Source organism: Opisthocomus hoazin, chromosome 18 (genome assembly GCF_030867145.1).
Source record: "Opisthocomus hoazin isolate bOpiHoa1 chromosome 18, bOpiHoa1.hap1, whole genome shotgun sequence".
NCBI lineage: Eukaryota > Metazoa > Chordata > Aves > Opisthocomiformes > Opisthocomidae > Opisthocomus > Opisthocomus hoazin.
Window position 1 is genome coordinate 18,962,054 of NC_134431.1, and position 21,605 is coordinate 18,983,658.

Sequence of the window (21,605 nt, forward strand, 5' to 3'; positions counted from 1 at the left end):
CCGCCTCCCGCCCCGGCTGGTGCCGCCTCTCCAGCCCCGGCCCGCGTGAAGAAGCGCGGCCGCCATGAGGCGAGTGCCGCGGCGGCCGCGGCTCCCGGCATGCCGTGCGGCGCGGGCAGCGCCCGCCGGGAGCTGTAGTCCACGGGCGGAAGCGGCGCCGCGGCGGAGGCGGCCGCGAGGACTACAACTCCCGGCATCCCTTGCGGTTTGTTTTCCTTCAAACGGGGCCCGAGGCCCGCCGCGCGCCCGGCCCCGCCCCTTCGGTCGCGGCGCGCGGGTCCCGCCGTGTCCCGCCGCGGCCACCGTCGCCGAGCCCCGCCCTCCCCCCCTCCGCTCCCAGCCCTTTGACCCCGTTGTTATGTCGGGCCCGAGCCGCCGCCGCCGCCGCCTCCTCCCGTAGCGCCCGGAGCCGCCCCCGCCTCGCGCCCCGCCCGCCCCGCCCCGCGCGCCCGCCGCCCGCCCGCCCGCCCGGCCGCGCGCGCCCCGCCCCGCCCCCGCCGCCGCCCGCCCGCCGCCCGCGCGCCTAACGGTCCGCGCCCGCCGCGCCGCTGCCCCGCGCGGGAGGAGGAGGAGGAGGATGAGGGAGATGAAGCAGCGGAGGAAGAAGGAGCGCACGTGGGCCGAGGCCGCCCGCCTGGTGAGGGGGGGGGCGGGGCGCGGGGCTCGGCCGGGCCTGGGGGGCCTCTCCCGCCCGGGGCCGCCCCTCGAGTAACGGGGGGGAGGGGGGCACACGCGACCCCGGCGGCCGGGGCTGGGCGGGGGGAGGGGGCGCCGGTGCCCGCTCGGTCCCGCGGCCGGGGAAGAGATGAACCCCGGGGTGGGGCGGGGAGGGGGGCCCGGGGCGGTGCGAGCGCAGCCCGAGGGGGCTCTGGGCCGAGCCGCCCGCCGCCGGGGGTCCCCGGGCCCGCCTCACCCCCCCCGCCAGGCCGCGGGAGTGGGTCCCTCTGCTGAGCTCAGCCCCCCCCCCCCCGGGGGAGGACGCGGAGCCGCCGGGCCCGGCCGGAGCCTCCATGGCTGAGCCCTCCGGCAAGAGGAGTGTGGGCAGCAGGGCGAGGGAGGTTCTCCTCCCCCTCTGCTCTGCTCTGGGGAGGCCCCATCTGCAGTGCTGTGTCCAGTGCTGGGCTCCCCAGTTCAAGAAAGATGAGGAGCTACTGGAGAGAGTCCAGCGCAGGGCTGCGAGGATGAGGAGGGGACTGGAGCATCTCTGCTACGAGGAGAGGCTGAGGGAGCTGGGCTTGTTCAGCCTGGAGAAGAGAAGGCTGAGAGGGGACCTTAGAAATGCCTCTAAATATCTGCAGGGTGGGTGTCAGGAGGATGGGGCCAGACTCTTTCCAGTGGTGCCCAGCGACAGGACAAGGGGCAACGGGCACAAACTGGAGCAGAGGAAGCTCCAGCTGAACCCGAGGAAGAACTTCTTCCCTCTGAGGGTGACGGAGCCCTGGCCCAGGCTGCCCAGGGAGGCTGTGGAGTCTCCTTCTCTGGAGATATTCCAGCCCCGCCTGGCCGCGGTGCTGTGCAGCCTGCTCTGGGTGACCCTGCTTGGGCAGGGGGTTGGGCTGGGTGACCCCAGAGGTCCCTGCCAACCCCGACCATTCTGGGATTCTGTGAAACCCAGCTGTGTGCGGGGCTGGTGTGCAGGCTGCACCCCGGGGTCACCATCACCCCCTCCACGGCCTTACTTTGTCGCTTCTGGTTTCAGGGGATGTCGCTGCGGCTGTGCCGTGGTCTGTCTGTCCGTCTGTCTGCGGGAATCACTTTGTTGGAGGCACAAACTTGCAAACCTAACTCCGCACCGGTCTGCGGGCGCTCAGCGGGCGCGGTGGGAGAAGGGTCGTCTCTCTCCGCGAGGCGCTGAAGTCGTCTCTGTCTTAAATGCGATTTATAACTGTAAATTATAAATACCAGTGTATTCTGGTAGCGAGCGTGAGCAGGTCGGGGCTGTGTTTCTGGAGGGGTCACCGCTGGCTGCCGCTGCCCCGGGACCTGGGCAGGCGCAGGGGTGCCGGTGTGCGGAGCGAGGGGTGATCGGACGGATCCCCGCGGCTCCCTGCCCGTCGCCCTGTCAGCGGCTCTCGGCCCGTCACGATGTGGGCGCCCGTGCCGAGTAGCTTACGGACCTCCACGGAGAGGGATCCGCAGGGCGTGAGGGCGTTGGGTTCCTTGTTCTCCCGTGCGTTTATGTTGGCTTTGCCTGGCCGGGTTACGCGCTGGCGCACGCGGGCGTCCAGGAGGAGCGGTGTGGGTGAGTCCAGCCGGGACCCGTGTCTGGGACTGAGGGCATTTCAGTCTCGGTGCTCCTTCTGCGTGAGGTTTGCTTGGCTGCCAGAGCGTTTTCTTCCTGCTTGCCAATCACAGAATCACAGAATAGTAGGGGTTGGCAGGGACCTCTGGGGTCCCCCAGCCCAGCCCCCTGCCCAAGCAGGGTCACCCAGAGCAGGCTGCACAGCACCGCGGCCAGGCGGGGCTGGAATATCTCCAGAGAAGGAGACTCCACAGCCTCCCTGGGCAGCCTGGGCCAGGGCTCCGTCACCCTCAGAGGGAAGAAGTTCTTCCTCGGGTTCAGCTGGAGCTTCCTCTGCTCCAGTTTGTGCCCGTTGCCCCTTGTCCTGTCGCTGGGCACCACTGGAAAGAGTCTGGCCCCGTCCTCCTGACCCCCACCCTGCAGATATTTATGGGCATTTCTAAGGTCCCCTCTCAGCCTTCTCTTCTCCAGGCTGAACAAGCCCAGCTCCCTCAGCCTCTCCTCGTAGGAGAGATGCTCCAGTCCCCTCATCATCCTCGTAGCCCTGCGCTGGACTCTCTCCAGTAGCTCCTCACCTTTCTTGACCTGGGGAGCCCAGAACTGGACCCAGCACTGCAGATGGGGCCTCACCAGGGCAGTGTAGAGGGGAAGGAGAACCTCCCTCGTCCTGCTGCCCACACTCTTCTTGATGCACCCCAGGATCCCATTGGCTTTCTTGGCAGCCAGGGCACGCTGCTGGCTCATGGTCACCCTGTCGTCCACCAGGACACCCAGGTCCCTCTCCGCAGAGCTGCTCTCCAGCAGGTCCATCCCAAGCCTGTACTGGTGCCTGGGGTTGTTCCTCCCCAGGTGCAGGACCCTGCATTGCCAAGAGGAGACCTAACCAGGCAGGCGTCTGTCTGCCAGCAGCTTGCGTCGTCTTTTGTGTGTAAATCGCAGTATTTCAGGCCCGTGTGACTCGGCCTGAAGAACTGGGCGAGGACCCGAGCTGCCCCCCACAGAAGGTCACTGCGGGAGGCTGGTGGTCTCGTGCTTCGTCGCGTTGCTCGTTGAGATCCCGTCCCGTGAGCCGTCGCGCCGCTGGTGGGTGACCTCGCGGTGGAGGCCGCGCTGGGTCACCTCGCACCTCAGTCGGGCTCTACCGGGTGACCCCCGCCATGTTTGTGGGCAGCCCAACGCAGCAGAGCTGTCTCCTAAGGCACCTCCTCTCCCTCCCTGTGGGGTGGGAAGGGGGTCTCCCCGCACAGCCCCTCTCCCCTGTCCTGTGGCCAGGCCCTTGGGCGCAGGGGGACAGGGGACGTCTGAGCCCGGCAGCAGCCCAGAGCCATCGGTGAACCAGGAACAGAACGGTCTGGGCTCGGTTGTCCACGCAGGGACCTATACCATCACGTAGCTGCACTTCCAGCTTGCAGGACCGATTGTAAATCCACTAAAAATAGATCTTTATTTAACACTGGTCTTACACGTGCTCCCTGTCAAAGTGCTTTTAATTTTCCTTTCTGACGCGCGCTGTTTTGTGTTCCTCTCGGTGGTTCGCAGAGTCGTGGGCACGAGTGCTTTTCGATGCTGCTGCTCCCGCAGAGCTAATGCTACGCACGTGCCAGAAAAGAAGCCCTTAAAGGTTGATTTGAACACCCAGAGCCGCGGGACTACTCAACAAGTGCTGTCAGAGCTGGATGTCTACTAAATTAATTGGGGGAGTGATGTAAACGCTGAGTCTAGTTGGAGGCTGGTGACAAGTGGTGTCCCTCAGGGGTCAGTACTGGGCCCAGTCTTGTTTAACTTCTTCATCAACGACCTGGATGAAGAGTTAGAATGTACCCTCAGCAAGTCTGCTGATGACACCAAACTGGGAGGTGTGGTAGATACACCAGCAGGCTGTGCTGCCATTCAGCGAGACCTGGACAGGCTGGAAAGCTGGGCAGAGAGGAACCTGATGAGGTTCAACAAGGGCAAGGGCAGGGTCCTGCACCTGGGGAGGAACAACCTCATGCACCAGTACAGGCTGGGGCGGCCCTGCTGGAGAGCAGCTCTGCGGAGAGGGACCTGGGTGTCCTGGTGGACGACAGGTTAACCATGAGCCAGCAGTGTGCCCTGGCTGCCAAGAAAGCCAATGGGATCCTGGGGTGCATCAAGAAGAGTGTGGGCAGCAGGACAAGGGAGGTTCTCCTTCCCCTCTACACTGCCCTGGTGAGGCCTCATCTGGAGTACTGTGTCCAGTTCTGGGCTCCCCAGTTCAAGAAAGATGAAGAGCTACTGGAGAGAGTCCAGCGGAGGGCTACGAGGATGGTGAGGGGACTGGAGCATCTGCCCTACGAGGAGAGGTTGAGGGAACTGGGCTTGTTCAGCCTGGAGAAGAGAAGGCTGCGAGGGGACCTTATAAATGCCTACAAATATCTGCAGGGTGGGGGTCAGGAGGATGGGGCCAAGCTCTTTTCAGTGGTGCCCAGCGACAGGACAAGGGGCAATGGGCACAAACTGAGGCACAGGAAGTTCCGTCTGAACATGAGGAAGAACTTCTTCCCTCTGAGGGTGCCGGAGCCCTGGCCCAGGCTGCCCAGGGAGGCTGTGGAGTCTCCTTCTCTGGAGATATTCAAGACCCGCCTGGCCGCGGTGCTGTGCAGCCTGCTCTGGGTGACCCTGCTTGGGCAGGGGGTTGGGCTGGGTGACCCACAGAGGGCCCTTCCAACCCCTACTATTCTGTGATTCTGTGATTCTGTAAACCTCCTTAATTAGGGACAGAGGAACCCTTGACTGTCAGCACTACAGACGGCGGAGGGGAAGAACCCTCTTGCTGGGGCAGGGACGAGCCGACGCTGTCGAAGCTGTCGGTGCGGGCGGTGTGAGGGTGGGGAGGGATGGCGGGCGCGTGCTTCGGCGGGGAGGGCGGCGGGGTCTCCCCCCAGCGCTGCCATGAAGCAGTCTGCACAGCTGATAGAGCTGCTGATTGGAAATTGTTCCCCTGCGCAGAGATTCTTTTATCTTTATGTAAATGCTCATTCACGCTCAGTTTTCGGCTGCGTGTTTTGCTTGCTCTGTCTCTCACTCGAGAGAGGTTTTGGCAGCTGTGAAGAATTTCCTCGTGTCTCAGAACAGGCGTGTTCCATTTTGTGTTCCCCTTTCTCAGCCGCCCGCTCCTGCGCGCGACGGGGGGATGGTTCACGAGGAAGGCACGGAAACGTCGGGACAGGACAAGGGGCAACGGGCACAAACTGAAGCAGAGGAAGCTCCAGCTGAACAGGAGGAAGAACTTCTTCCCTCTGAGGGTGCCGGAGCCCTGGCCCAGGCTGCCCAGGGAGGCTGTGGAGTCTCCTTCTCTGGAGATATTCCAGACCCACCTGGATAAGGTCCTGTGCAGCCTGCTCTGGGTGACCCTGCTTCGGCAGGGGGGTTGGACTAGATGACCCACAGAGGGCCCTGCCAACCCCTACTATTCTGTGATTCTGTGACCTACGGAGGCTTTTTGATTAGCAAAGGAAAAAGTGTGATGGAGCAATAGAGACCGGGAATCAAGATTGTTCCCTCGCTCCGGAGGCAGCCGGTCGCTTTCTCCGAGCTGCTCTTTACACTCGTGGTGTTTTCGTTGTGTTCTGTCTCGGGTTACGCAGTTCTCCAGTGTCCATCCCCTACCAGGTTGGCACCACTGATGCTTGTCTTCAAGCATCTGAAAAATACGTTTTGGGTGGATATGATTTAAGAAATTCCTTTCACAGACTCCCAGCACGGCAGGGGTTGGCAGGGCCCTCTGTGGGTCCCCCAGCCCAGCCCCCTGCCCAAGCAGGGTCACCCAGAGCAGGGGGCACAGCACCGCGGCCAGGCGGGGCTGGAATATCTCCAGAGAAGGAGACTCCACAGCCTCCCTGGGCAGCCTGGGCCAGGGCTCCGTCACCCTCAGAGGGAAGAAGTTCTTCCTCGGGTTCAGCTGGAGCTTCCTCTGCTTCAGTTTGTGCCCGTTGCCCCTTGTCCTGTCGCTGGGCACCACTGGAAAGCGTCTGGCCCCGTCCTCCTGACCCTCACCCTGCACATATTGAGAGGCATTTCTAAGGTCCCCTCGCAGCCTTCTCTTCTCCAGGCTGAACAAGCCCAGCTCCCTCAGCCTCTCCTCGTAGCAGAGATGCTCCAGTCCCCTCCTCATCCTCGCAGCCCTCCGCTGAACTCTCTCCAGTAGCTCCTCATCTTTCATCACAAAAAGTCGTTGGAGCGCAGAGCTGCAGTGACCCAGGTTGGGTTTGTCTTCACTTGTGGAGGTCGGAGATGGTGCGGGGAGGCACATGGTGCCCTGCAGGACGTTCATTTTGCCAATGTCCGGTTCGTCAGGCCCGGGAGCAGGCTGCGGGCCCTGTGCCGTGCCCCGCTGCGGCAGTGACTCAGTGCTAGGTGCTGCTGATATGAAGGGGCCGTCTGGGTTCCTCCCAGCTCCTCGCACAAGTCAAACTGAAAGACAGCGTCGCGGCGTTGGCTGCTTGGGGCACGGTGAGAAACGAAAGCAGGGCTGTGCATCACTGCGGCCAGGGCGTTCGGGGAACTGAGACCACAGTTACGATCACAAAGTTCCCGAGTAAATACCCGGTGCTGCTTTCCTTGGGTGTCTGGGGCCGTGCCCTGTGCCTCTGTCGCAGCCTTTTCGCCCGGTCGGAGCCGGGGCCCGGCTGGGTCCTCTGCCTTCGGCGCTGGGAGAGCAGCGCTGTCTGCTCCGGGGAAGGTGCAGTGGGGGGCAATCTGCTCCCAAAGGCGCATCGTGGTTCGCGTCTCCCACAGCTTAGTTTTGTTGGTTGTTTCCTGTTTATGTGGGTAATCGTCTTATCCACAGAAATGTCCAGTCCTCTGTTTGAATCCCCGAGTCCTTGCTTCCAGGCATTTGGGAGCAGTAAGTTCCACAGGCTTTTTTTTTATATATAAAAAAAAAATAGTAATAGCCTTTTTATTTCTTTGCATACACGTGGTGGTTCTGTTCTTCAGACTGGATGTTGAAGGATGAGTTGTTATTTATTTTATTGCCTTTTTAATATCTGACTTCACTCATTTTCTTTCAAAGGCAAGCAATCCAAATCTTTTTAGTGTCTCTACCCGTCATTTTTTTCCACATCCTTTACCGTTATTGCTGTCCTTTTCTGAATCCTGTCCTTCTCTGACAAGAATTGTGACTCTTACCTGCGGAACCCTCCTTGAGGGGGAATGGAGATGAAATGAATGCGGTAATCCAAGGAAGGCACACAACCAAATTATACAGTTGTACAGTAATAGTTTTATTGCCAGAAAAATACTGGTTGCTTTGTAGCGAGGTGGGAAGGTATCTGGCGGGGAGAACGTTTTCCATCGCTACAACTTGCTAGGCAGCGTGCGGGTGGGAAGCCGGTGTGTGGCCAAATTCTGCTGCTTTTTTCTCTCCTTCATGTTTGTATTTCAGTTCGTTAGGGACCAGATTAAGATAACCTTTTTGTGATGTTTACCATGATTGAATCTTGAGGTAGCCTGAAATTTTCAGCGCGTGTCTTCTGCAGATGAGTGAGGGTTTAAGAGGCGTTGCTGGATCCGAACCACAGCTGGTGGAGCAGTTCTGTGAACGGAGGAGCAAATTCTGTAATGACACGTGTTCTTTCTGTCTTTTCAGGTGCTGGAAAATTACTCTGATGCTCCTATGACCCCAAAACAGATTCTGCAGGTCATAGAGGCTGAAGGACTAAAGGAAATGAGGTTAGTATTGATGATCTTGGCTCAAACGTAGCGAGGAGCATGGGGGAGGCTGTGTACGAAGGCTTGTGTTGCTCCGTGCAATTCTGCCTCAGCTCCAGCCCACTTTTCTCCTTCCAGCATGGTAATTGCAGGTGACAGTATAGACGTTAAGATACAGGTGGTTTTTTTTCCTTTGACAATACCTGGAAGCTGTTCTTGGATTTTTTTGATAACATACGGAGTCCCCTTCGTCCACCTGTTGGAAGATAAATGCCTCGTGCAGATCAGACTCCTGCCTTGTCTTGTGCTTAGCTGCTTACTCGTGTGGGTCTCTCCTGAGTAGCTCCCCGTAGTTTCTGCTATTGTGTCTCTGTAGTTTGAGAACACCTTACATTTTGTCTCCTCTGATGCTTCCTTTCTAGAGCAGACGTGTTTTAGGAGACTCAAAAAAAGTCTTCTTTATATGACTATAGTGGCTTCTGCTCAGACTTTTGAGCCCCGTGATAGCACAGCTCGCACTGCTGGGGCTTTTGACGTCGTACAGGGGAGATGCCCATCTCAGCCTGGGTTTCACATGGAAGAGAACCTGGTGTGGAGCCTGAGGAGCGGCAGGAGCGGGAGACAGGTTTTCTTGGTTAAGTTCCTGGAACGTCCATGTGTTTCTGTGACCATAGTAGAAGAGAAATACAGAGGGTCTTGCAGGTCAAAGAAAGTAGGTAACCGTGATAGTCCAGATGCCTCGGTTCGTGCTGCATGGCAAGAAGAAGGAAGTTTGCCTGCCAGGGACAGAAGCAGCAGGGCTTTGGGGTGCTGCCCGTTGACTGCTGGGGAATCCAGATGCGTGGGCCGTTTCTAGTCTTGCTGCTCCCTCACCTTGACGCTGTGGACTGTGTTCCACCATGGCGTTTGCCTTCCCTGAACCTCTGCTTTACCCAGCCACAGAAGGTAAACCAGTTTCTTCTGGCACTCAGCAACTCAAAATGTTAGCTTGTTCCTGCCCCTGATTTGTGTCTGAAACAAGGCAACAACTGGGGTGGTCTCAATAGTGAGAAGCGGTGATGCATGCGGAGGTGCTGTGTTTGGAGAGGGACGGTCCTGGCGCGTGTTGCTGCATCGATATCGGGGCTGTCGAACGCCCACCTGCCACTGGCGACCCTTGGGGAGGAGATCTGCGCTGGTGTGGGTACGGGCGGTGGTGTCACTGCTCGGGGTCGAGCTCAGACAGGCCTTTAATCACAGAATCACAGAATAGTAGGGGTTGGAAGGGACCTCTGTGGGTCATCTAGTCCAACCTTCATATAGCTTTGTGCAATCAGTACTCTGCACCTTTCTTACATCAGTCCTGTCACTTGAGCAGGCAGTGGAAGATCTGCGTGCTTAGGCTGTGCCCTGCTAAAGGTCCCAGCAGGTCTCTTTTCACACACGTAAATTCTCTTGGTGCTCTCCCAGTTTTGACGAGTGGCCTCTCACAGACCAGACTTTGGAGCTTGTGTCAAGTTAAACCCCAGAGAGGTTGCTTCAGAGGTGGGTGTTCTTCCCTCGTGATATCTGCTTTCCCTTCCCTGGCCATAAATGCACCGCTTTAAGAGAAGACTCTTTTCTTCGGGGCGTAGTTGCTCACAGAATGAAGGCAGTGATCCTGCCTAGCTGACTGCGCCGCGGGCTTCGCTGGTGTTTGTGTAGCAGCCCTTCCTGAAACTCCGTTTCCTGAAGGAAACGGCTCGGTGTCTCGGGACCTTTCTGCCTTTGAATCGACGCTGAGCCGGCGTTCCCCGGTGCGGGGTTCTCTCTGCGTGGCTGGGAGGGCCGTGTTCCTGACGGGTGGCAGTTATGGTCCGGCGTGGCTGGTGCTGGGGCCCAGCACTGTTGCTGAGCTCTAGCTCCTGGGGGAGTTTTAATGGTTTGGTTTTTCCTGAATTTGGGGAAAACGATTTATTTTGCCATTCTGAGCAAGCACGCTCTGCGGCTGGTTAGTGTGCTCGGAGTGTCTCAAACACAGAAGGGAAAACACCGTCTCACAGGGCAGAAGGCTGGAAATTTTTTTGGTAGCATCTAGAAGTGATACAGGGGAATTCTGTTGCCAAGGCTTATGAAGAACCGTCCAAAAAAACAAACACATTCGGGATGGAAACAGAAAATGTTCTAAGTTTTCAATCTGAGAATGACTTTCTTTGAAATATTTTGTCTCAATCCAGTTTTCAGTTTCGCTTTTAATAATAATGAAATCGATACTGCTTTAATGTCTCTTCCAAGTAACTTTCTGCCTGTACATGTGTGACGTGTCGGAAAACGCGAGATTACGTGGCCCAGAAGTTCCCATCGGTGTGAGCGTGGGATGGTGGCTTTCACCGGGGAGTTACGTGGGACGCGACAGAGCAGCGCCTCAGACCTTTTGGATCTAACTGTGCTGGAGCGGTTTTGTCTGCGACAGGTCAGGGAGGGCGTGCCAGAAACACGCACGTGTGCAGTTTGTGCTGGTTTTGTTTACATCTTTCTACTGCTGAGTAAATCAGGGAGGGTTGTAAAATCAGTCCGACTCTGAGAGTTTCAAGCAGAGAGAGGGAGGAAGCAGGTAATGAAAATCAGAAGCATCTCAAAATGGCTGAGAGTAACTGGGCATCACGTTTCCTGTTCTCCGCCGCGCTGCCGTGTGGTGAGGCTGATGCGGAGGTCACGGAGGGAAGCGGTAATGCTGCTCTGGCTGAAGTGCCCGTCCCGTGAGGCTGCTGAGCGTCACCTCCGTTCCCCTCGGGCAGCTGCGCCGTGCCTGTTCAAACAGACCTTTCAGGCTGTTCTCTCGATGAGGCCGTTTCCTAAAACTGACGGTGTTCCGCCTCTGTTTCAGTGGCACTTCTCCGCTGGCCTGCCTCAACGCCATGCTCCACTCCAACTCCAGGGGAGGTGACGGGCTCTTCTATAAGCTGCCTGGACGCATCAGCCTGTTCACGCTCAAGGTAAGTGCCGAGGGCCGAGGTGCGGGTTCTGCGCGTTACGCGTAGCTGCGTGTTGAGCTGTCGCCGAGCATCAGATGAGCGGAGTGTGCTGCGTGTGAGACGGTCATGTGAAGGAGTGTCTGGAATTCATTATTTTGTTAGAGCTTGTACCTTTCAGCTATCTTCAGTCATATATGAAAAATTCCTTTTAAAAAACCCTGTTATTTCTTGCATTGCACAAGCAAGGTCAATCCTCTTATTCCACTACTTGGTGTCCGACTCAGGTGGCTGCTTACCGACACAGTGCCATTCACTCCTTTCTGCCAGCCAGGAGGGAACACAGCCAACCAAAACACTAAATTGGTCCAACAGCGTGTAGCTACAAGTAAAATCTTGATAAGAAAATGTATATTCACCCTTCTGGTTGGTGGTTTTGTGTTCTGTGTGTTCTGTGTATATTTAGCATCACCGTTTTCCTCAGATCTTGAGATCTCTCTGGAACGTTTTTTATTTTTAGTTTATTGTCCCAGTAGTCTTAAATGTTGAAAATGTTTCTGGTCTTAGGCTTTTCTTTTGCATTGTTTTATACTGTTGGATTCCCTGGTAAGTATCAAGTTGATAGACAACAGATATCTCGGCTATTTCACTTGATTCTTTTTTTCAGCTGGTAGGAAATTTTGTTGAGTTGCCGTATTTTGCTGGAAAATAGATGGTGTTGAAATGGCTTTGATTATACAAGTAGTAAATACATCTCCTAAGCTTACTGTCTTAGTAGTTGGCTGCTCTGATGCTACCTATTCTTTCATGGGAGGAGTGAGATACTTCTTTTTTAGAGAAACTGCTGGCTTGCAGAAAATGGCGACAAATCGTTAACCGTGCCTATTTTGGGTGCGTTTGAGTTACTCGTCTAGGAGGTGTCTATGAAGTGCGCTAGCAGTTTAGATGACTTCTGTTCCACTATGAGCCCAAATATACCTGAAAATACCTTTCTGCATCAAGGATTACAATAAGGAAGATGCAAAAAACTAAGCCTAAAAACTATACCCACTAAACGGTCTGTTCCGGTGGATGAAGTGGTGGCGGGGGGGAGGGAGGACTGTGGCCACCCCGGTTCTGTTTGCCCGTGTAGAAGGATGCCCTGCAGTGGTCTCGGAATCTGTCGGTGCCAGAAGGGGAGGAGCTGGAGGATACAGCAGACGCAGAAAGTTGCGAGTCCAATGAAGCAAGCACTGTGAGTGGTGATAACGATGGTAAGTGTCTAATGACGTTAATCCTAAACTACGGGATCTGCTCCGGCGCCTGACTGAGTGCCCATCTCTTTCAGTGTCTCTGGATGAAACCTCATCCAACGCCTCCTGTTCCACCGAGTCTCAGAGCAAGGGACCCGCTGCTACGCGGGACAGCTACAGAACCGCCTCCCAGGTAGGAAAAAGAGGGGCTGCTGGGAAGCACGGAGCCTCTCAAGGGGAGCTTTCCTCACGGCGTGACAGCCGGGCGAGCATGGCAGGGACTAGTTGTGCACAGGTGCCTCGGAGCTACGGGGCTGTCTCCTGAGGTGGGGAGTTCACGGGGTGGGGAGCGATCACCTACAGGAAGGTCATTTTGAATTCCCTGCCAGTCGCGAGTAATTAAATTATTATGTATAAGGACACCTGAAGATCTGCCGAGGAGCCAGGTAATTCTTTAACTGGGAAACGTGCTGCTTAGAAGATTGTTTTACCCCTCCCTAATGTCTGTGTTTCTTTCTTCTGTTTTTGGTTTCTTGCTGGACCGCAGACAACCAAACAAAAGAAAAAGACCGGGGTAATGCTGCCACGTGTTGTCTTAACACCGCTGAAAGTAAACGGGGCCCACATGGAGTCTGCCTCTGGTGAGCACTGCTTTTGTTGTGGGGGTTTCCTAGTGACTGCACGGACAGCTCTTGGTCAGTCGTCCCTCGTTATCTGTAAGTTTGCCTGAGGATTTCTTTAATGCTTCATGAGAATGGATGCCATCGAGCTGTGCGTGTGTTTATCTCCATCAAAAGAGTTGGTATCTGGGCAATACCCTGTAACAGTGGATCTGTTATTAGCAGACGCTTCTTTTATGCTAAAACCACTCTCCAAGTTGGGCTTCTGCTCTTCTTTGCATATTTTTAAGAAATCATTTTGTTTTTAGGCTTCACAGGAAGGCATGCCGATGGGGAGAGCAGCAGCACATCCAGCAGCAGCAGCAGCTCTTTGGCTCTGTGCAAAGCCACCTTGCGTAGCAGAACAGAAATAAACAGGGATCCTCCGCAGCTTCTGAGAGGTATCCGAAAGCCCCCAGCTGGTAGGTGCTTGCGATGAAAGGGGGAAGAATAATTGACCGTAAAAGCGGGCCGTGTTGAAGTCCGGCTGTATCTGAGGTTCTCTCCCTGCAGAAGGCATGTGACGGTCTCACGGCTTGCGAGCCAGACGTTGTCCCCTGAACATTAGTGAGACAGTTGTCTAAAAGTTTGTCTGCTCTGAAGAGCAGCGTTGAGAATTGTACCTGAACGTGACAGAAATGTGACCTCATGTCACAATTCCAGATACATGTCTATTAATTAGCGTGTTTGAGAGAGTCTTTCTTCAGACTTCAGTACTACCGTCTTTCCTCCTCTATCCTGTGCAGCCTGCTGTAGGTGACCCTGCTTCAGCAGGAGGGTTGGACTAGATGACCCACAGAGGTCCCTTCCAACCCCTACTATTCTGTGATTCTGTGATTCTGTGATCTTGCTCCTTTTGCTGTGGTGGCTTGACATGAATTTCTTGCCCATGATGCTGAAATAATTTTGTACAAAACCCTTTATTTTATTTGTCTGTCCTTAAACTACAGGGCAAATGAAACGAAACCGGGGTGAGGATATTGACTTTGAAACACCGGGCTCCATCCTTGTCAATACAAACCTGCGAGCTCTGATCAACTCCAGAACCTTCAATGCACTCCCGTCGCATTTCCAGCAGCAGCTTCTCTACCTCCTTCCAGAAGTCGACCGACAGGTACGAGGGTGCAGCGCTGGGGTCTTTCCCCTTCACTGCGCTGCCTCTTGCCCGCGGAACGGCTGGAGCAAGCGTTTTCTGTTTGTCCGTCAGGTTGGGGCTGACGGGCTGATGCGTCTCAGTGGCAGTGCTCTGAATAACGAATTCTTCACCCACGCTGCTCAGAGCTGGAGAGAACGCCTAGCTGATGGTGAGTTGTTCCCTTTCCTAGGTGGCTGGAGAATAGGTATTCATTTTATGGGCTTTTGTTTGTTTTTCTTTTACAGTTAATGGGAATTTAGACCAGCTTTGCTGGGACTCTGGCTGTGTTGCCCCAGACTTTTCTTCTTTCTTACATTTTTTGTGTTTAAAATCAAAGACGTGTTTTCCTTTGGTGCCGTGGGACCTTCAGAACAAAGTGGTGGAAGTGTCAAGGAGTGCTAGACTCATCTTGCCTTTGGTGGTGGCCTCTGTCTGGGAAACACAATTTTTTTCAGGCTTGCTTGAGACTGTGCAGCCACTGCCCCTGTGGAGTTGCAGGCAGCATGTGGATCCGTGGTAGGCTGGAGAGCAGGGCGATGCCAGCAAATCTGTCCTTTGTATATTTAGCTACTATACTGTTAAAACACAGAAGGTTGCATTTGCAGAATCGGTTTTGTTTGGAACTGAATTTCAGTCTCTTGCTTCCATGTAGGTGAATTCACCCATGAGATGCAAGTTCGAATTCGGCAGGAGATGGAAAAGGAAAAGAGAGTGGAGCAATGGAAAGAGAAGTTCTTTGAGGACTACTATGGACAAAAGTGAGAAGTTTCACCTAGTCTGTCCTGTTGTATCTGTGTTTGTGCAGGTGGCAGAGTGTGTTTCTGCGTGCAGATACCCGAGAAGATTCAGCAGAAATGGAGGTTGTGGGTGAATCACTCCAACTGTTCCTCCAGGGCAGTCCCTAGTGGAATTGGCTGGGTCACAGCAGAATTTTGTAGCCCATCTATTTTGTTTCCAAGACAAGTTAATATTCCTCGTTTTCCATCACAAATCTTCACATCTTATTTTTCCTCATTCTCTGTGGTAGTAATGTGGGATAGCAAATGTGTAGGTTGTCTCGTGGCCGACTGACTTCGTGAGGGTGCGATGAGTCTCTGCCTTGTAACTGGTGTGTTACTGTGTGTGGCGGTGGCAGTACAGCTATAAGTAAAAGATGAAATGCTTAAATTAGGATGGGCTTTAGCTTTTAGCTAGTTTTTGTGTTTGCTTCATAGGTTGGGCTTGACCCAAGAAGAATCCCAGGAGCAGAATTTGGTGCAAGAAGACGCTGAGAACAGGACAGGACTGACTGTTAAAGGAGAAGGCAGACTGCCGCGCGGTCCTTCCACCCGGCAGAGAGATGGGCACTTCAAGAAACGCTCCCGGGCCGACCTGCGATGCAGAGCCAGGAGGAGCCTGTACAAACTGCGTGAACCTGAGCAAACGGAGACTTCCAAAGAGACCGCTGCTGCGGGACCAGACTCCTCTCTGCAGAAAGAGACAAAGCCTGAGACAGACCTGAAGAAGGATGATCTGACGAGCCCTTCGGCTGCAGCACTGAAGCCAGAGAGCTCAGAACTGCACCTCTCTCCAGAGACTTCCAGATTACACACTAAATCGGAAGATCTGTCGTTGGCAGCTGCAAACAGAATTCCCAGTTTGCCCCAGGAGAACTCTGCTCGGGAGTCCAAGGACCAGAAGAGGAAGCGCTTTGAGGAGGCTGCCTCTGCATCCTTCCCCGAAAAGAAGCCCCGGCTTGAAGATCGTCAGTCCTTTCGTAACACAATTGAAAGTGTTCACCCAGAAAAGCCACAGCCTACTAAAGAGGAGCCAAAAGTCCCACCCATCCGGGTAGGAAAGAGAATTATAGCTGCTTGGTGTCTCAGGGCTGTCATGCTCAGTAGCATCAAAACACGATTAAAATGTCAAGTGTTGTCATCTGAAGGAGTGGACGGGTTTCACTGGCAGAGCTGGCTGAGTACCTCTGATTACCACAGTTTACTATCTTATTTAGACAGGCAAAGAATGGAAAATCATTCCAAGGTCTTTGCGCAGCGCACAGCGTAACCTTGACTTACTCTGTTAGTTTGCATTTCTGTGGATACAGAAATTGCTTTCCTGAAACTCAGTGGCTTGCTGCAGAGGAGACCTTCAGATCGTGTTCTTACCCTGAGCAGTTTCTCAGTTCCTTTCCCCTGGGCAGAATCGTTGTATTCCTGCTGACTTCCCCCGTCTTGACTAGAGGTATCCGTGGTGTTAGCTTCAGGGTAGGCATCCTGATGTAGCGGAGACCGTTTTGGTTTCTGAAGATCGGAATGCAAATCACTCATTCCGTATTTGTCTGCTGGCTCTGGTAAGATGATGCTAATGCGAACTGAGCTTTGCATCGCACGTGACAGAGCACATACGCAGGGGTTACCAGGAGCACGCTGCCTCTCTGTCAAAATTCATTTTTCAGTTGGAATTTCAAATTTTTGCTGAATTGTTGTGATAAGAACTGTGATGAACAGATGCTAATAAAATGCATTTCACTGAAAACGGTGAAGTGCTAGAACTAATTGCTTTTCTCTTTCTTTCAGATTCAACTTTCACGTATTAAACCACCCTGGGTGGTTAAAGGTCAGCCCGCTTACCAGATATGCCCCAGGATCATCCCCAACACGGAGCCCTCCAGCCGGGGCAGGACTGGGGCCAGAACCCTCGCAGACATTAAAGCCCGTGCTCTGCAAGCCCGAGCCCAGCGAGAAGCTGCCACAGCCGCCATCGGCGGTGGGGGTGGCCCGGGCGGAGGGAGAAGCACCGACGAAGGAGGTGGCGGAGGAGAATCCAGCAGCCACGCAGGGCGCAGGAGAGCAAAGAGAACTCGTGGAAAGCGTTCGTCAGATCTACAACGAGCACAATTACTGTCGTCTCTCCATCTGAATGGAGAAAAGGGAAGCTCTGAGGTGGCTGCTCAGGAGGCGAACAGGAATTCCTTCCTCTCTTCAGAGCAAGACCCCTTTTCCTCCAAGAGCGAGGGAAGCGGTGATCTGGAACGCACGGCAGGCCCTAGCTCCGGGGAGGCTCAGCCTGGTGATGGTTCACCTGGAAGGCAGTCCTGTGGTGCTTCGACTGGATCACCCTTAGACAATGCCACTTCTGAGAGGCAGGAGGAGAGCCCTGAGCAGCTCCTTTGTGACCCAAGGACCGAAACACCATCTTGTCTTGCATCACAGGAGAGGCAAAGCACGAAGCTGAAGTGCGTGGTTCCTCCAGTAAACGGTCTGTCTCGTTCTCAGGTGCAGGGAGCTGTGACCAGTCCTTCGGCAGCAGGTGAGGTGGTGTCAGAGCTCAGAGATGTTCGAGCTCCCGCTGTACAGGTGGATCATCCTTCAGTCGGGAAGGAAAACTCCTCCAGTTGTCCTGCTCTTCTACCAGACTTGTCATCAGGCGGTAAAGAGTGCCATGAGTCAGAAATGGTGTCTAGATTTAGATTTAATGGCTCTGAAACGTTTGTGGAAAAACGCGCCGCTGATGGTGGTAACTCCAGAGCAGCGACTGCTGGAGTGGAGAAGGCAGGCCCTGCGCTGTGTCACCTTCCACACCCACAGGCAGAGAAGGAGAGCGATGGCAGGCCGAGTCGTGAAGAGCAGAGTGCAGAGTCTCCGGTGAAGCCTTCCCTAGACGACGACTTTGTTTCTGAGAATAGGATAGATACCTCTGAGAGACTTCTGCAGCTGAGGGAGAGGTGCCCCGGAACAGGAGCAGAAAACGCCCATCAGCCCCTGAGAGAGCCTCAGGAGCTGAAGCCAAACGGAGACGACGAAAGACAGAGCACATACAGTGAAACGACAGACACAGCTTCAGATTGTGAAGGGGACGGAGCTGATGAGAACGCGGAGATGGGTATGTGTTTCAGAAGTGTCGGCTGCAGGGAGGGGGCTGGGAAAGACTCCTCCTCTCCCAGCAGCACCGAGAGACGTGGTGGGGTTAGATCAGAACCCTCTGTGGAAACAGCCAGCCTGGCCTGTGTTGTGGACTTCCCTGCTGTCGCAGCGACGAGCCCTGCGCCTCCGCCCCAGAGATGGGGAGCAGCGCGCGCACCGTTGCCGCAGAAGGGCGAGCGGCCGACAGGCTCTGCTCGGCCTCTCTCCTCTGTGGAGACCAACAACCCTTTGGTGATGCAGCTGCTGAAGGGGAACCTTCCCCTGGAAGACGTTCTCCCAGTATCTCACACCACCATCAAGCTGGAACTTACACAGCCGCTGCCTGACCAGCAGTCAGAAAGCCTCTCCCTGCAGATGGAGGGAGGTAGCGGTTGCTGTTTTGGCAGAGAATCTTCTCCAGATGTAGGAATGAAGACGAGTGCCCTGAGCAGGAGTGATGACTTCCAGCCGATGAGATCGTCCGTCGATCCCCAGGAGAAGTGCGGGTCGGGGGCGGCGCTGCCTGGAGCAGAGGATGCGGAGGATCAGTCTATTCCAGAGACACATCCCAAAGCTGGCTCGGCTTTAAGCTGCCAAGACCAACCGGCGCACGTGGCAAGTGCCTCTGGGAAGCCTGACGATACGGGCCCTCGGGAAAGAACATTTTCTTCCTGTAGCTTTGAGGAGCAGAGGGAGATGCCCAAGGTCCATCGGGTGCCACAGCACAGCCCGTTGACAAGTGTCATCACCACAAAAAGTCCGGAGAAGCTGAACGCCTCTACGGAGCCTCGGTTTTTATCTCCAGCTGTGACTTCTCTTGGTCCGAATCAGACAGGGGGTACATCGGTCAATAAAAATTATGTTGGAGTTCAAGGCAAGAAACTCTTTGGTTCTGGTTTTCCTTGCAGCCCCGGCGTCAGACTGCATCACTCCAGGGCTTTGGACCAAGTCCCGGCGGTGGGAGCCTTGTCCCCCAGCACGCAGACTCCTCTGGACAAGAGCCGGGCGGCGGGAGAGGGGCTGCCCGCGGCCAGGGACGAGTGGCCTTCGAAGCAGCGCGCCGACGCCCCGGGAGGAATTAAAGCCGAGAAGGCGCTGGCGTGCGGCAGCCCCGCCGAGAGCGACGCGGAGAACCGGAAGGACGCGGCACGGAGCCCCGGGGAGCTGACGGAGCATTTCCGAAGCGTTCCGCTCGTCATGGACTTGCCATTTTTCAAGCTTTCAAGGGAAGCGGGGAAAGGACAGAGTCACCCGCTGGAGCCTTCTTCCATACCCTCCCAGCTCAATATCAAGCAAGCATTTTATGGGAAGCTTTCTAAGCTGCAGCTGAATTCCACCAGCTTTAATTATTCATCCAACGCTCCAGCTTTTCCCAGAAGCCTTGCTGGAAGCGTGATGCAGCTAAGCCACAAAGCGAACTTCGCTGCAAGCCGTAGCGCGTCGCTTTCTGTGCAGATGTTTGCCGACGGCAGCGGCGTCGACGAGATGGCATTCCAGTGCTCGTGCAGCCTGAAGGCCATGATCATGTGCAAAGGCTGCGGGGCGTTTTGTCACGATGACTGTATAGGGCCCTCTAAGCTTTGTGTATTGTGCCTTGTGGTGAGATAATAAATCGTGGCCATGGGACAGAGCGTATATTCAGTGTCTGTATTTTGATAACGACTGCTCCCGAAACCTGTACACAAAATACTACTCTGTTTATAGTAGAGATGCCGTTACACTCCTTCTGGTGAGGAAAGTTGACTTGCCTTCCCACTGAGACCTCCAGTGCAAAACCCGTTCTTGCTGGCGGTCACACCCTGACGCCGGGGGCCGTGCCGACCCTTCGGCTTCGCGCTGTCGTGGAAACGCTGGTGGTGCTGCGGTGCCGTGCCCAGGCTCCCGCCCGAGCGAGAGGCAGTTTGCTGTGGCAGCCCGTGGACCCTCCGTCGAGGAAATCTTGCCATCCAAAGGAACTGGAACAGGGTGTTTTCTACTTCAGGGCTGCGCCAGGTGAGGCCCTATAGTCTTCCACTCTCCCCTTCCGCCATCTCCGTTCCTGCTTTGCCTGGGAAGTCCGGCTGTGCGGCGCCCACGAAGAGCTGCTCTGCGGTGCCGGTCCTGCGCGGCGTTGGGATGCTGCAGCAGAGCCCTGAGCCCGGTAACGCACCGTGCCGCTGGCTGCCACGCCACGCGCAGCTGCCCTGGCGCTGGATGGAGCACGCGAGGAGACGAGGGAAATAAAACAGGCGCCTGCCTTCTGCTGGCCCGCGGGACGGCGCTGCCCGGGCTGCGCTCTCGGCCCAGCCGCTGTGACTGCCGCGCTCGGCCCAGCCACCCCGGACTCGCGGAGCAGCTCGGGGGTGTGGGCAGCGAGCTCTGCGCCGCAGCCCCGCGGCGAGGACCTTGCCACGACGACCGCGACCGCGTGCGAGCGTCTAGCTGCGCATCTGTGTGACGAGCACCTGACAGTTCAAGCAGTGTTTATTCCTTTTTTTTTTATATTTTCATTCTTGGATGTATAAAGTGAGTTCTTTGGCTCCTGTAAGTATCCTCTATGCATCTGTTCGATCATGTATTTATATGTTGTACACAGTACCGGCCAACTCTGTAAATGGGTGGAATGTACATAGAGCAGCAAGGGTGCTTTTTTTGTTCCCCTTGGGTTTTCAGACTCGGCAGCAGTATTGCATTCAAGTGGTGTTAGTTATTAATCTGCAGCTGTCGGCAGAGCCGCTGCACGCCGTCTTGCTTAGCGTGAGGCTCAACGGGCAGCGGTGCCTCTGGCTTCCAACAGCCTCCCTCCCTCCCTCCCTCTGTGCCCGTGTGGGGCCGGGGGGCTCCGGGATGAGCCGGGGGCTTGGCCGCAGCGCGTGCTGCGCGTCCCCCGTGTGCCCGGTGTGGCTGCACCCGAGCTCCCGCGGCGGGGCTGGGCGCTGCGACCGTCCTTGTGCAGCCAGAGACGGAGAGCAGAGACGCGGCTCTCGCTCCGCGGAGCCATTGCTTACCGAGAGCGAATCGCTGCGGGGGGGGAGAGCTCTGCTGGTGTCTGTAAGCAGCAGCAGCAAGAATTGTAGGGGGGTTATTGTTATTTTCTGTTCTTCTCCCTTTTCTAGCTCTATCCTACCTCCCTGGACCATGCACTTTTTTTTTTTTTAACCGTACAAGTCCCTGTTTGAGATGCAAGCCTGAGGGATGCGACAAGTTCAGTCTCTGAAATGGTTTCTCCTTGACGCGCTGTGGGACCGAGAGCGGGAGCAGCGCCCGCAGCCCGGGGCGCAACCTGCTGACCAAAGATGGGGAGCGGAGCCGGGGGGCCTGGCTCTGCCTCCGCGGGGGCCGCCGTAGTGTACAGGTTGGACTGGTCTGGTTTGCGGAGCCCTGCGGGGGGGCCTGCTCGTGTACGTCCCTTGTGGTATTGGAAAAATAAACACTCTGTAAAACCTCGTTTGTGGCTTCCGTCCTCCTGTTCTGAGATCCTCCCCGGTGCTCTCCCAGGCAGCGTTGCCTTTCCTCTCCGCGTTTCTAGCTGGGAGTGTTCCAGAGCTGCTGCTGCTGCTCCACGGCTCCGTGTTGCCGTCTCAGCCAGCTGTGGAGCATCTGCATCTGGAAGGGTTTCCTAAGGAGCGTGGCAGCGCGGTGCCAGTTACCCTGTTCTCTGGAACTACCTGTGAGGTTGGTTTGCTGACGCCTCCGGTCTCTCTTCTCTAGGTAGTAAGCGTGTTGTAAAAGAATGACGTGCATTGCTACGTTAGGTGTCTCTGTTCTGGTCTTGCAAGAACTTCTTCCCTCTGAGGGTGACGGAGCCCTGGCCCAGGCTGCCCAGGGAGGCTGTGGAGTCTCCTTCTCTGGAGATATTCCAGCCCCGCCT

At 55.8% G+C, this 21,605-nt stretch overlaps 1 protein-coding gene across 2 annotated transcripts; it reads left to right on the plus strand.

Moving 5' to 3' along the window:
• The first annotated feature begins 515 nt into the window (after positions 1-515).
• On the plus strand, positions 516-21,169 carry ASXL1 (ASXL transcriptional regulator 1). Of its 2 annotated transcripts, none has more exons than XM_075438334.1 (12): positions 516-637; positions 7,854-7,936; positions 10,761-10,869; positions 11,978-12,098; positions 12,173-12,270; positions 12,625-12,718; positions 13,006-13,158; positions 13,687-13,850; positions 13,944-14,040; positions 14,524-14,629; positions 15,086-15,701; positions 16,430-21,169. In XM_075438334.1, exons 1-12 carry the CDS (start codon positions 578-580, stop codon positions 19,361-19,363), a joined length of 4,635 nt encoding a protein of 1,544 aa, XP_075294449.1. In that variant the 5' UTR covers positions 516-577; the 3' UTR covers positions 19,364-21,169. The 2 variants fall into 2 exon arrangements, with proteins under 2 accessions (XP_075294449.1, XP_075294450.1); XM_075438335.1 differs by having other exon boundaries at positions 13,006-13,137.
• Positions 21,170-21,605: the final 436 nt, after the last annotated feature.